The sequence below is a fragment of the Phaethon aethereus genome, assembly GCF_964289735.1.
Source record: "Phaethon aethereus genome assembly, chromosome: 3".
In the NCBI taxonomy this organism is placed as follows: Eukaryota; Metazoa; Chordata; class Aves; order Phaethontiformes; family Phaethontidae; genus Phaethon; species Phaethon aethereus.
In genome coordinates, this window is record NC_138576.1 from 103,231,209 (window position 1) to 103,246,625 (window position 15,417).

General features: G+C 37.0%; 1 protein-coding gene across 3 annotated transcripts in view; it reads right to left on the reverse strand.

The window, feature by feature from the left end:
* UBR2 (ubiquitin protein ligase E3 component n-recognin 2) overlaps positions 1-15,417 on the reverse strand; it is a gene marked incomplete at both ends in the record, with an annotated part of 56,382 nt that overhangs the window by 24,210 nt on the left and 16,755 nt on the right. For 2 of the 3 annotated variants that reach the window (XM_081998100.1, XM_081998102.1), the window contains 10 exons: positions 1,034-1,099; positions 2,966-3,076; positions 3,898-3,959; positions 5,009-5,192; positions 5,962-6,090; positions 7,158-7,257; positions 7,344-7,507; positions 9,761-9,859; positions 10,702-10,790; positions 13,028-13,135. In XM_081998100.1, the coding sequence (XP_081854226.1) occupies positions 1,034-1,099; positions 2,966-3,076; positions 3,898-3,959; positions 5,009-5,192; positions 5,962-6,090; positions 7,158-7,257; positions 7,344-7,507; positions 9,761-9,859; positions 10,702-10,790; positions 13,028-13,135 (1,112 nt within the window). Of the gene's footprint in view, positions 1-1,033; positions 1,100-2,965; positions 3,077-3,897; positions 3,960-5,008; positions 5,193-5,961; positions 6,091-7,157; positions 7,258-7,343; positions 7,508-9,760; positions 9,860-9,930; positions 10,030-10,701; positions 10,791-13,027; positions 13,136-15,417 lie in introns of all 3 variants that reach the window. The other variant, XM_081998101.1, reaches the window with a different exon arrangement.

Sequence of the window (15,417 nt, forward strand, 5' to 3'; positions counted from 1 at the left end):
TTCTACAATCCTGTTCCTGCTGATTCAACTTTTAGAAGGCGTAGTATCACTTAGTATATAGCACAAAGATTTTAAAAACAAATTCCAATCCCCAAAACAAAAGCTGAAGACTTTAGCAAGACTTCCCAATCCTTCCTGGAAAGAATACTACTAATGTTTCGACGTAGCCACAAACATTTACTGCCATCTCTGAAAATGACTGGCCAAAATGTTTTTCTGTTTATTAAACAAAGTATCTAATTATGAATATTTGTTGTTAGTTTATTGTTGCCAATGGGACCATCTTTAAGACAGAATAACTTCCAACAAAACTGAAGGATGTCTACCCAAATGGGCAGCTGCAGGTGATCATAAAAAAAATCAAGGGCAGATCAAGCCTCAGGGAAATATGTCTGAAAGCAGAAGTAACTCAGGACATATGCATCGTATTAGGTATTGCTAACTCTAGGGAAGATTTGAGGGATTTTCTGAGAAAACATGTTGCGCTCTAGGTGAGCTACACACCCCAAGCTGCAAATTTTAGCTTTCATCACTCTCAATGTAGAAGTAATGCACCAGACCTCTCTGTGTCAGAGCTAAGCAGACTGACAGATTTGTAAAACCTCTTCCTGAGGGGGAGAATCAAACTACTATATGGGGTTCCACTTTCTATCCAGTATTTTTGATGCCAACTTTGAAGGGAGGGAGAAGAGGCAACACATACATTAAGTACATTACTGACAACCTGCACACTTACGCTGCTGCCAGTACAGCACGACCTATTAGTTAAAATACTACACTCTTGAAAATGTAGCATTACATACACGTTACACAAAAAATTCTGCACTTTCCACAGCATATTTAAAAAACAAGGATTACAACAGTATTTCCTTTACAAATTATCCCGTAAAGACACAGATACAATAATAACTACAAGTCCTTGCACAAAAATTGACTTTTCTTCCTTGTCATTAAAAGGTTCCGATGGAGCTAAACACACATGCACACATATCCTCAATGCTTGATAAAAATGCAAACTGGTACATGTGGTTACCTGAAGCATTACTATGTCCTTGTCAAACATCTCCCTCCTGCACTTCACATTATGGTAGTAATAAATCTGAAACAAATAAACCACAATAATTAAAAACCATCATATTTAATCTAAATTTATTTTCATTCTGGAAAAACAAACTTTGTTATACAGTATTAGTAAAGAAAAAATGAATCTGAGATTTGAAAAAATTATACAAGTATATTTGTATGCAAAAAGCATTTTTATACAGCACAAAACAAGCATAGTTGCTGCCTGGGTTGTATTCATCTAACGTTTAGATTGCATACACTTAGAAGGAAAAATCTTGTGGACCTCTTTGAGCTACATTTTAATACAGCTACTTGTTTAACAATTAACTGTTTGAAATTCACAGGAGAGAAAGCCATTGCAGTTGGGGAAATGTTCGTTCTTTGCTCCATGAATTGCTCTTTAATTTGAGATTACAATCTTTCAGGTACTGCCAGTTTCAGGAAGATGTTAATACTGTGACAGAACCATATTTAACCTGAACCATCCTGGGAGCGAACTCAGCAGTACCGCACCAAGCGGGAGGAACACTGCAATCATTACCTGGCACTGAAATGTGGGAAAGGTTGATTCTATCACAATTAAGGCAAAAATAGAGAGGGCTGTCACGTTTCTACCTGGGACTGGCAACAATCTTCAGCATACTACACTTTGCCCTAGAGACACACCATTTCTCACCAGAATTAGACGGAAGAGAGGTAGGCATGCCTTCCCTCTCTTCCCCATACTAATAATCCACACATAGATGCCCATTCCTGTCTTCTGGAAAAATATCCAAAAGGAGCTAGCTGAACACGAGCTCTCCATCGCCAAAGGAAAGAGAAAGGAATTCCAGACCATGGGAGCCATATTACCTAAACTAAACCAGGCTCTTAACTTCAAGATGCCGACAACAAGGGGAAATTAACACATCAAAAGCTATGCTGAAATTTCAGATTTGATGTGTGTCTAGAGTAATATGGGTGCTGCTGTAATTGTACATAACTAGAGCTCCTTTTGCTTTAATAATGACAATAAAGGACATCACCTTATAAAGGTGATGTCCTTTAGGTTAAAAGGCAAGAAGTGTCAGAACATAATATATTTGAGCAGCTTAATTCAGCCTCCTAGTACACAGGCACTGCAATTATCTAGTGAAGATGGGAGCTTGCGGGAGGGAAAGAAGTTTCTTGCAAATAAATCAAGTTAAAACCACACAGAACTAAATCCCACTTCTGTTGTAACCTATGTCTTGCTGAAAAAAATCAGTTTAGACTATCACCCTGGTAGGTAGCACTGACACTACAGTACCCATTTTACAGTTGTTATGCTTGAAACACCTAAGACCTAATTCGTACAAACACAGAGAACATAAGTTGAGAGATGGATGGAGCTATTCTCCAGAAGTATGAAAGAAGTGCAAGAGTTAAAAGCCAAGAAACACTCAGTTCTACACTGGTTCTAATGCTTGTGTGTGGTCTTTGGATTTCAATTACTTTATAAACATAAATAGCAACAGTATCTTAATGGTGCATATTTTCATACTTGGCACACTTCTATGTGAAGGTAATGAATGCCTTACCAAAGATCCTGCACTTCATGCTGCTGTTGGACAGTATACAGTAAAAAGGCTAGGAGTCATTAACCACATTATACTAAAACTTCTTTATGCACAGAGCACTAAATTCACTGAGCACTGTAGCAGTCCTGAAGCAAAAAAGCAACTGCTGACTAGGAAATCAAAGACCAGTTTAAAAGTACAAATATCCAAATGATCTGAGTGCCGGTATAAATGCCTACATTGCATTGCCTCCCATAAGACTTACATAAGTGAAATCTGAAATCAGTACAGAAAGGGGAGGTTTTGAGGTCTGAATTATCTCGGGCGAGTTACCAGAAAACAGTGTCTCTACAGCTACTTACCTGATTAACAAGAGAGAACCCATTTCTTCTCCACATCCCTGCATGCACTTGGGCACAGAGGACTAGGCATCGTAGGGGATGTTCTATTAACATAGGTGGGCTAAGTTCGCTCTGCATTAAGAAAATGCAATATTTATATATATACAGTGAAATATATATAAAAGAAAATGGGACTGAAATGAAGGAGGATGATATTTGTGATCATTCAAATATTTTAGCGATACAAAAGAGAAGCAAATCCAACACACTTATTACAAAAGTTTGATAAGCCTATTCACAATCTATCCAGTCATGGTTAGCCAGCCTTGCATTCTGTCTTTGTTCCACAGAAGTACTCCACAAGGGGTTTAGTTTATTCTTAAAGACAGTAGGTTTCATGTTTTAAAACGTCAACACTATCAATTTAATAACATTGTCATTTGCTTGCTTTCATTCAAAAGGTAAGTATTTTTTCTTTCAAAAGACACTGAGATTTCTTCTCCCAGTTATGTTTTCTCTGCTTTTACATTTATCTTGTTCTTTTTAACCTCCCCTTCAAGAAACAGCACATCAATAAGAACATGCAAGAAGCAAGAAACAGCTGGGGAAGAAACGTAGAACTTAGGCCAAGAAGAAGGAATCAGATCCTGGCAGGAGTTCCTAAAAACAGTTTCTACTACAAAAAGAAGGTAATGCATAAAGAACAAAATACAAACCTTAAACCCTAGTCTTAAGTTACTTAAGACAGCAATACTGATTGCTTATGCTCCACTCATGAATATCTAGATATTAATCTTTTAAGAGGTAATTTTATCTACTAAAGTTAGTCCCTCAGAAGAGAGTTCATAGCAAAAAGGCCCTTTGTTTTATTTAATAATATCCTACACTTAGACAACCAATTTAGCATTCAGCATAAATTATATTTAATGAATATGCTACATTTAATTACATACCAGGGGTAGCAGCTCTGGAAACTTATATGCCACTTCAGTTTTACTCAGCAAAACATGCAAGCCTACATAAATACATGAAACAAATACATACATAATATTACACAAAATATTTTATATTATTCAAATAGGACAAAAAAGGTCAGCTAATTTACTACCAGGCCATTTTCTGGACACAGCTACAAGTCAGTCTACACATTTATCATCCTGGAGCTACACAGCTATTTCCTGAAGAGACATATTACAAAGCATACATTTTAGAAGAATTAGTTTTCCCACTGTATCTGCTTAAAACTTGCAGTACAAGTGAGATTCTTCCCTTTCTTTTGACTGTCATGTCCACTCAGCAGCAGCTAGGAGTCCTTGGTCTATCAGGACAAATTATCAACAACAGATACCTCTAAGGATTGATAGAAAGGGTGAGGTTTATACAATACCTCAGGAACTATACCAAGGCCCCTACAAAATACAGAAGGGTGTTCTGGTTTGCTTTGTTTTAAAGGTACAAGGGTATTGCTTAAAGATTCAAACATTCAAAGTTATTTGACTCTGAGATGCATAGTATTTTACCTAAGAATTACCTTTTTCACTTCATTACCTGTGAATTTGTTTTTATCATACAACTTTCCAATTCTGTAAACTAATATTTGCCAACCTTTTTTCAACACAACTGTTGAACAAGATAGACACAATATAAAGACAGACATACCTTAATCTCCTGGTGACACATCTGTTTGCTAAATCTGTTCTCTAACAAAATGTTTGATTAGTCTATTCAATCTGACAGCTAAACATATTTCAAGTCAACTACAGTCCATATTTTGTCACATTTCTTTTGCATCGCTCAAGTGGCAAAAGCAGCAGTAACTGCCTACAACACAGCCCACTGACAAATCCAGAGGCATGAGACACTCTCCCCTAGGCCTGAAACAATAACAACTTCTCCAATGCTTGGGAACATTTTGCCTAGAAGCTGTCAAACAGCTAGAAAATGGCTGAAACACATCCTATTCAGGCTTTAAAACAACTGTTGTGTGGTTCCTTATGTACAGACAAATACAAATCACATTTCTACATTTTTCATTTCCTGAAATATTTTTAAACTAGTTCATACCTGCAAGTAAACGTGAAACGGGGAGATGAATGCTAACTTTTTCCTGAGAAACACAGTATCTGATGGTCTCAACTGAATGTCCACACATACTGAGAACAATAGGCTGTTCTCCGTCAGTAAAACCACTATGACACTGCATCAACACATTCAGGCATTTCTTGTAAGCTTCAATTAACACTTTTTCCTAAAAGAAAGATTGCAGTTTACAGAGATTATGAAAAAAACCCAAAGCTCTGGAAAATAATACAGCCAACATAAAAAAGTCTGATGGGTTCGAGGTTTTTACCTTCATTAATAGTCCTGCGAAACTAAGATAAGGAATTCAACAAAAGGACCTGAATTAAGGGGGCACAGATTACTAAACTCATACCGGTATGTCAGATTAGAAAAAAGCCCACTAGCATTTTTGGGGTTTTTTTTGTAACAGATATTATGGGAACTTTTTGAGCAATGATCATGCTAGGCTAGTAAAACCTGCGCATTAACTAACAGTGACAGATTAAAGCCAGCTTGAATGTTGAAATATTCTAGGATCATTTGTTCCACAGCCATATTTTACCATGCTGAAGTTCTGTACTCCAGAACCTTGAAACACTTATGGAGTAGAAACCTGGTTTATAATCAGGGAGCATTTGGTAGATCCAGGGCCTATTCTTCTATTCCCTCCTCTCTGAAAATTGTAACCTGACAGGGTTGTGATGATCACAACTTTTCAGATACGTGACAGAACTCTCTCTGCAGTGTTTTTTAAAAGGCTTAACCACATTCTTAATGAATTGGTCAGTTCAAGCCATAAAAGATGTGTTTAAATACAGCAAAGATTTGCACTTGCTCAGAGACAAAGACCTTGGCTTACGGTGCAGTTATGTGTTTAGGTCAATTGTTACATACATATATGAGTTTTTTCCCCTCTTCACACATTCACATCGAAAACCAATTCAGAAGGAACTTACATCTAATGCACACCAGTCCTGCATCATTGAAATAACAAGTGTTAATTTCATTTGCAATGTAAATGCTGCTTCCCATTCTGGTTCCATTTCTATGTGTTGTCCTACTTGACGAGTTATTGGATCCATACCCTAGAACAAAAAGAATCAAGCATTTCAGCAATATATCACTGAAATACATTGACAACATTAGCCTAAGTGTGAGACAGTGGCTACCTGCCCTTATAAATATATCTTTGCTACAACAGGAAAAAAGCAGCTTGGGACCATCTGAAAAAGAATTATACGCATCTAAATAGTAACAAGAAAATGAAACAGGAATTGGAAGAGAATAATACTGGAACAAGAAAGGTTTTGAATAAGAGATTTATTTATTATTAACACCTGCAGAGATTTCAGTATTATGAGCAGCACAACAATGTTTGCATACATATACTATGTTACATACACATTTTGTTTTTTGAATATATTTTCTAGGGATGTGCTATTAAATGCAGTTAAGTACTAACTAAAGTCCGGGTACTACAGTACCTAAATCAGCTCTTGGCATAAGAAGAAAAAAACCCAGCATGATCTGAGGATTACAATATATTCAAAAGACTACCATAAACAGACTAATGAAAGCCAAGTACTGAGAAAAGTATGCTACTGAAGTACTGAAGAGTGGGAGTGATTCTGATTTCTACCTTACTGATGATAGTCAATTTGCCCTTATAAAAGCTGCACTGCTTTGAAAATACTCCTCTTAAGGTAACATAGCACATGAAAAGGCTGGGGAAAAAAAAAGAAACCACAATGAAGAGGTCTATTTGTATCTCTGGAACTATGTATTCCTCAATACAAGGAGCAACTCTTCAACACTTAGGTAGTAACTGGAGCTCTTCCTATGAGGGAAAGTTGGTTAATACAGACCAGATTTCATTCGCACAATTAATTGTCTTGTCTGTCTGTACAGCTGCAAAATACACCCAAAATGACATTGTTCTTTTTGAACGACTCTTTCTTTTTACTGCCCTCTACAACAAACTAAATAAAGTTAGGTGAGATTTTACGTTTCAGGAAAACATGACAAGTCCAAAAGTTATACTACATTGAAGTTATTAAATGCAAAGTACATTAAATTTATCCCATTTTTATATCATGAGAGCTAACTTCCTGCTTTATTTTTGCAAAATTTTTTAATTCTCAGATATACTTACCTGCATACATTTGAGTAATTCTAAGAAGGCATCAAAACCCTCTAGGAATTTATGCCTCAAATCATCTGACCACTCAGTTGGCTTACTTATCAGCACATACCTGGGTAGATTAGAAATATACAAGTGTTAATTTTGTATTCCAGCCCCCCACCCCCCATCAAATTAGCACATAGTTAATATACTTACTTGAGATCCAAAATAAGGCTCTGAACACGCCTGAATTTGAAAGCTTGCAGAGCAGTGTAACGTTCAAACTGAAATCTGCCTTGGATGTCACGGTGCCTTAAGTGTTCCATAAAAGTTTTGATGATAGTGGTCATGAGATTTTCTTCCGTTATTAGCATTCGAGCCTATGCCAAAGTACATTGAAATTTGCTGTAATTAACAGACACAGCTAACAAGTTTCACACTGCACCATGAAGTTTATAAAATACATGATTTTTTAGACAAAATAGTTACATCAATAATTAAAACAGAAGATTATATTGAAAGCCAATCTTCCAAACATTCACAGAAGAAAAAAAATAATTTTGCCAGAAATTATCATAATCCAGGTCTCTCTCTTCAGAACCCTTCTGCACAGAAGTTTGGTTATGGTTAGGCTCTTGCTAACCTATATAATTATGACATTGAGACGTATGTTATGTGTCTTATAATTAACTTGTACCTCCCTTTTAAGTATGTGTTGTCTTCTATAATTTAAGTATGAACCCTTTAAGGGAGTAACAGCTCTTCTACTTTCTGTTCACAAACTGTCAAGCACTGTAGTGAACAGTGTGTCTTCTGAACTGCCACGGAAATGTATAGTGCAATTTCCACACGGAAATTACATGGAAATTACATGGAATGACTTATGATTCCCCTCAAGGGCTATTGCATATATCCCAGTGTTGTAGGAAACAAATCAACAGGCATGATGATGAAGATTGTCTTCCAATGAAGATTGTCTTCCACATCCAACCTAACCTAACCCAACCCCACAAAAGAGTAGAGGCCACTAAAAAGTTTCTGCCATCTCCTACTTGTGAGCTCTTCCAGAATTACCCCGTTCTGTTGGTTCTCCAAGGTAAATGGGATGAGTCTTGCAGTTCTCGGATCCCATGAGAATTGGGTAGATTCAAGAAGATTGGCCACTCTGATCTATCGCAACAACACTGTGGTTGTTGACTAGAGCTTCTGGGTTCTACAGTTGCTAATGATACTCCAAAATACAGTTTCCAAAATGCTACTGTGGGGGATGATCACCATCAACACAAGCACCTACCCTCCTTCAAACCAAGCAACCTCAGTTACTTAAGAGCTCAGACTCTTAAATTACTAAGATCAGTTTGAAAATGTTACTGGTGGGGTGGTTTTACATTCTTCAACTTATTCATTCTGTTACAAATGAATCCAAATGGTTCTAAATATATTTAGAAGCTTATCATAATTACTTTCATGTCATGTCTATTCTATCCTTCCACAAAACAGTTAAAAACAATTTGTTTTATTTTTTTGCAGGCTTTTGAAATAGAAAACATGTAAAAGGGACACTGCAGTTACTCTCCTCTAAGGAAATGTTAGAAATTCCTTTAAAAAAAATATTATTAAATACACCTATTCCACCATCCCATCTGCCAAAGGAAAAATACCACCATAACCATTTGAATATTAGTTGCTTAAGTCTAACTGTTAAGTCTCAATATTGGCAACATTCTTATTGACAGCATCAAAATTAAAAGAGGTAACACAATATTGCCCTGAACCATGGAAACTAAATCCTGAGGTCCTAGGAAACTGAAAAACTTCGCTCAATGTCATAACTGCCATGCTACTACTGAATTTTAAAGCTCAATTAAGTTGATTAAATTTGGAAGGATTCAGAAGCATTCATTTTTTAAACAATTCTGGATATCAAGAAAATCAGGCTTTTGTTTCCAGTAGAGCTCCAAAGTTTATTTTTTCTAGTTTGTAATACACAGACAGACTTATTTGGAGACTGGAGCAAAAAAAAGATGTTTCTCACCAGCTTATGCTTGTTTGGAAGACCAGCAGTTAGTGAGCTGGGAGAAGTAACAGTGCCTGAAGCACCATTAACAAAAATTGACTGGAAACCTGAAAGAAGGCATTATCCGAGTCTAGAAGTACCAAAGGAAGTAGGCAATCTCATGAAACAATTCTTGTTTGCATTTGTGTTGACTGGAAAATAAAGTGGATCATTTATAAAACTGCACCAGAAGGGTATGCTCTGAAAATGTGACAGGCAAACCATAATGTAGATTTCTAAGAACAGTAACTGTGGCTCAGTATGATGAGGAATTTAAATGTTACGTGTATGTCTCTCAAAAAACATTTAAGTACCTTTCTAAAAAAAGGTAAAAGAAAAATGTAAAAAGAAAAATCAAAGATACCCAGCCCACTCTGGGAAGTCAGATTCAAACTTTGCAATGCTGAACACCTTAACTTCTAAACCCATAGCAATGTCTGTAAGCAGTCTGATTGCTGTGCAGCAGCAGTGCCCTGCATTTCCACAGTAATGTTAAAGAAATCTGCAGTCTTGATTCAAGAACCTTGAGTGGCTTTTAACAAATAAAGATTTCCTTTTTTGGTCTTTTAGTACTTACAAGAGAAGGCACTGTGAATATCTGTATCGAGAGGTCAGCAATTGAGAACTCTCTGTCGTGGTCATCTTTCATAAAATCACTCTGCAATCGCTCATAGTTCTATTAAGGAGGCAAAAAAAGGCAAGGAGTGCCAACTATCAGTTTTTAAAAGAAAGACAGGCACTACTCACCAGAGTAGGTACAGTGAAGAGTTGGACAGACAGAGCAGCCACCGATACTGCCCGTTCGTGATCATCCTCCATATAATCTCTCTGCAACTGCCGGTAATTCTAAACAACAAGGGGAAATTCACCTCTAATCCACACTGACCTGATTTTTTTATTTATATGTCTGCTCTGGGAAACTTTAATGCCATGACAGAGGGAAGAGTAGCTCTTACAGACTATTATATAGATACCTTTGTACAAAGAACATGACAACTTAATATGCTCACATGTGAGATATACTCACTCTCATTTTCACAATAAAGGCTAGTATTTTATTTTCTACTCAAAAAAGTTATTTGTCTTCAGCAGAGCAAGCAGAATTTTGCAGTGCTGATTTAAAGCATTTCAAATACTAGTTACTGTAGAAATACTAATCAGCATAACTGAATTTCAGCACTATTTCTGGAGTAGTGCTGTAACAGCTTACACCTCAACAATGAGAAGTGATTAGCTCTTAAGAAGTGAGACCCTGCATAGCTGACAGTGAAGACAAAAACATCTGAACTGCTTTAGTTCTGGGGAGCCTGGAAAGCCCATTTTCTTCCCAGGAGATGAGATGCCATATAACTAATATTTTTAGGATGGAAATAAGGTAGTGAGCATTTCATTTCAACTTTTCCAACAAAAAAGAAAGATATTCTAGGCAACAGTTCATTTGAAGCACTGTATGCTAACTAGACTCTCTTCACTAGACAGTTTAAGCATTTAATGGCTCTTTGTAAGAAAGATACTTACTCTTGCAAAACGGATAGCGAAAAGTTTCTTGTATTTCAAATCCATAAGCAGACTGCTCATGAATAACTGGTGATACACATTTCTAGCTCCTATCAAGAAAAATGAATGAAATATTGCATGTCACTATTTTCTATCAATGTATTATGGAAACATTTAGAAAAGTAAACTTTTACAGAATGAGGTAAGTGTGCATTTCAGAGCAGAATCTGCTTTGGTCAAGTCTGTCAGGTGGTAGCAAACAACAAAGAAGAATACATAAAACAAAATTCTTCAAATGGCATTATTTATTACTCCTGTGTAAGATAACTGTGAGCTCTTGAATGGGAACATAAACCTCCATAGGGCAAGTCAGGCAAACAAGAATCAAACTCTACTCTTCCTCAGGGTAAACAGAGGATTTGGACAGCCCATGGAAAAAAAAAAAAGAGCACACTATTATGAGAAGTCCTGGGATCTGCAGTAAATTTTGTTAGTTGTGAACAACTCTGCAAAATAATCAGCTTAGCTATCTCTGAATTTCTAGTCTGTCTGAGCAGCAACCCAGAAAATATTATCAATACAAATGAGAATTGACTGTATGCAGCTTGGAAATACATACATACATATACCATTTCTTCCTGTAGGTCACTTGAGCCAAAATTTATTACACCATTTCCTTAATGCAGAGTAACTATGGAACAAGTGTCCTGGCTTTGGCTGGAACAGAGTTAATTTTCTTCCTACTAGCTGGTATAGTGTTGTGTTTTCCATTTAGTATGAGAATAATGTTGATAACACTGATGGTTTTGGTTGTTGCTAAGTAGTTGTAGTGCTTATACGCAGTCAAGGACTTTCCAGCTCCCCATGCTCTGCCAGCGGGGAGGTGCACAAGAAGCTGGGAGAGGGCACAGCCAGGACAGCTGACCCAGCCTGGCCAAAGGGATATTCCCCACCATGTAACATCATGCCCAGTACATAAACTGAGGGAGTTGGCCGGGGGCAGTGACCACAGCTCAGGAACAGGCTGGGCATCAACCAGCAAGGGGTGAGCAATTGTATTGTGCATCACGTGTTTTGTATGTTCTATTATTATTATTCCCTTCCTTTTCTGTCCTATTAAACTGTCTTTATATCAACCCAGGAGTTTTACTTTTCCCCCCTCCCCTAATTTCTCTTCCCCATCCCACTGGAGGGGGAGGAGGGGTGAGCGAGCAGCTGTGAGGTGCTTAGTTGCAGCTGGGGTTAAACCACGACAACATGAAAAAGTAGAAAAATACTGATGTTGAAATAGAAATGTAAAAGTTACTCCTTGCTTACATGAAAGACATTAGCCTAACAAAACCTGTATTAAAAATGTTATAATCATCCACAAAAGTTGTACCTTTCAGATAATGAAATTTGCAGTCAGAAAAAAACCCCAAAACCCCTGAATTCATCCAGACAAGATAAAGGTATTAGATAAACAAAACCTAGAAGAATAAATTTTCTCCACACTACATCCACTTTCCATCTTACTTCTCACTTCTTTTATTGCTGCTCCAAGAAGTTCCCAAGACGGACCACAAAGAGATGTTACTACTCTCTAGGCTATCAGAATGGAAGAACAACAAAAGATATTGGGGAGTAGGGAGAGGGTAGCAATCTTCAAAATACTATATGCCTGTTTAAATAAGGAAAGGACAGATATATGGCATTATCCTCTGCCTTCTCTTTGAGCTTCTCTTTGTTACACCTGGCCTTCTGTGCCCTTTCAGGATATCAAATCAGACACAGAACCCATGATGGAAAAGAAATCAACTACCTCTGCTTCCTCAAAATTACAACTTTCTACCCAATCCCATTGTATCAATCAGGCTTTTAAAATTTTAAGGGCTCTAAAATAACAGAACAGTAGTTTTCACTGAATGTTCTCAGAACACTTAAGAATACCTCATGAGCACAGACAGAAGTCAAAGCAGAAAACTTCTGCACTATCGCTTAAAAAAGAGGCATTTTGGTAGATATGGTATAGATGCCGAGATCCTATAAAGCATGCAAACCCCAAATCACTCTATTATTTACTCTATCTCCCTTAACTGTCACTATCCTGTGCATATCCAAGTCAGCCTTATTTCAGACTACTTTGAAAAATTAGATCTAAAACCAACCCCATCTCCAAATAGTCCTCTTGTGTTCTTGTCTTCACTGTATTTGGAGCGCATCATGAAGGGACAGATTATAACAAAGCAGGCAGTTCTATCTACAATACACCTCAGTAAAAATGATCAAACATTAGCAAGATACAGCAAAGGGAAAACTTTTATGCATAGCATTCTGTAGTATTTTGCAGAAGTTTGAGAAAACTCACCTTTCCACAGTTTAGCATCATAGAGCATCAGCTTATCCACAAGGGAAGAATTGTCACCATCTGGTCCCTCCTGTAAACCAACCTGACACAATATTCGACGAAGGCCATCTTAATGAAGAGAAATTATGTAAGTTAGTTATAGCTTAAACACAAACTTGTACACTATTTTGACATGCTAGCATTTTCATAAGACACAGTAGAAGCCATAGGACCCTATTCTCCTTGACAACTGACTAACACTGCTCATATTTGGCTGACAGAAACACAAATATTTTATACCATGCAAGTTTCACATTGACCTTATGGAACATTAGGAACCTTGTGAAAATTGCCAAACACAATAATGTGTTTCAAAGTTATCAAATAAAAATGTACTTTCTTAAACATAGTGCTCGCTTACTAATATAACAAATTATTATACAGCAGGCTAATTTTCTGGGTTATATTTTTCCTCTTTATACTCCAATCAAAAGGAAAATATAATTCATATATGAAATGACTCAGATACTCATATATGAGTTTTTTGTTTACACTTACTAGCTGCTATTATTTTAAAGCTTCTTTACATATTTTTTCTAATGGAAAGCAGTAATAATTGTTATTATATGAACACGTAAGTTATTATATGCTTGCAAACAAGCCTGCATCTGCAATAGAACACAACACAGACACGCTCATATTAACAATGTTCAACCTAGCTTTGCACTGCAGGTAATGCAGATTCACTAACACAACTATATGACTCACACGCATTAGTCCTTATTTCTGCACGCCGCTTAGCCATCTTGGGTACAGGTGGCAGTGGCTTAGTGCCACGTACACCATACCACGCACTGCATGGTGCAGTTCTATACAGTCTGTGAACAGCTGTAGCAGTTTTGGGGGTTTTTTTTGCCTTGCAGAGTTCAATTCCAACTACTGTTATGAAGGGTAACAAATTAATGGAAGCTACTGCATTGTTCAGCAAATGGCACACATGCTTATTCCTGAAGCACTGACATTTGCTAGAAAGAATGTGGTAGTCAAGCTTGTGACAAAGTTCCACGGTAAGGTTTTTCCCTTTATTCACCGACGAGAGTTTTAATAACACTCATTTCACAGCAATCATCCAACCTGACTTTGTGGCACAGCAGAACACCCCTCCACCTGCCAATTGCCCTTTGGTCAAGGACATTTAAGTGTAACCATCTAAGCAACGCAATTCTATCACCCCATGTTACAGATGAACAGTAACAGGCTGTCTAAAAGATTAAGCAGAATCTAGATGCTTGGGTGTGTTTGTTAAAAAGCTAAGGGAAACCAACGTTTTCAAAAATGCATTTCACAAAACCAGGCTCCAGAGTACACTGCAAGACTGCATCCCAAGGTGTGTAAGGCATTTCAAGTGGTTGAGCACGTAGGTCACAGACAAAATGTATACATACCGCTTACCATCAAACATTATTTTTGCCCTTCTGAATCATAAAGGACACTGTATTTAATGAAGTGAGCTCTGCAGAATTTCAGAAACACCACACACACAAATCAAACTATAAATTCTATGCTTTCATCTGTCATTTGATACCAAATTAACATATTCAGGTTACTTTTTTGTAACTGTAATTTAGTGCCGAAAATTAGTGACCAGCACCTGGAGCAAATGACATGGCACAAAGCTGTGCTTAAAGAGATGAGAAAGGCTGCCTACACATTACACTGAAAGGAAAATTTATCTCAGAAATTAAATATCTTCATGTCTCTCCTTTGTATTAATACCTATCATTTGCCAGCAACACCGGCAAATAGTTGAACAAACTGCTACCGCAACTTTTCAAAAGTTTGATTTACATATTTTTAAAAGCTAACTTTATACAAAGATAAACTACTTCTCTTTCTAAAAAAGTAACACAATATAGAGATCCTTTGCCTGAAATCTTGGCTATTTTTTCAACTATCAGACTAATAAAACATACAATCTGAAGAAATCTTACACCTGCACAGCACATATATGCAGTAATACAGCTGAGTGTGCTTTGCTAATAATTCTTGTTAACATTTACAGATGCAAAGAACACAGAAAGTGCATTGGGGACTGTATCTGCATTTCTACATATCAGCAGTTTGAAACATTTTCCTTTCACTTCCCCCCTCATGCTCCACATCTTCACAGTCTTACGGTTCATCAGGACAAAGGAAGAACCAAGCCAAAACAAACACAGAGCCTTCCCATAAAAATGATACTGTGCATTTTGATTCCTTTGAAGAAACCTTGAAGTATTTGATTAATACTTTGTTGGCTTCTATAGTTACCCCAAAAGCCCCGTACATTCCTTGAATTTTCTCTGTTGTTCTACTTAGCAAAAAAACTGAAGCAATCACTTTCATCATCATTCATCAAATTACTTCTGAAT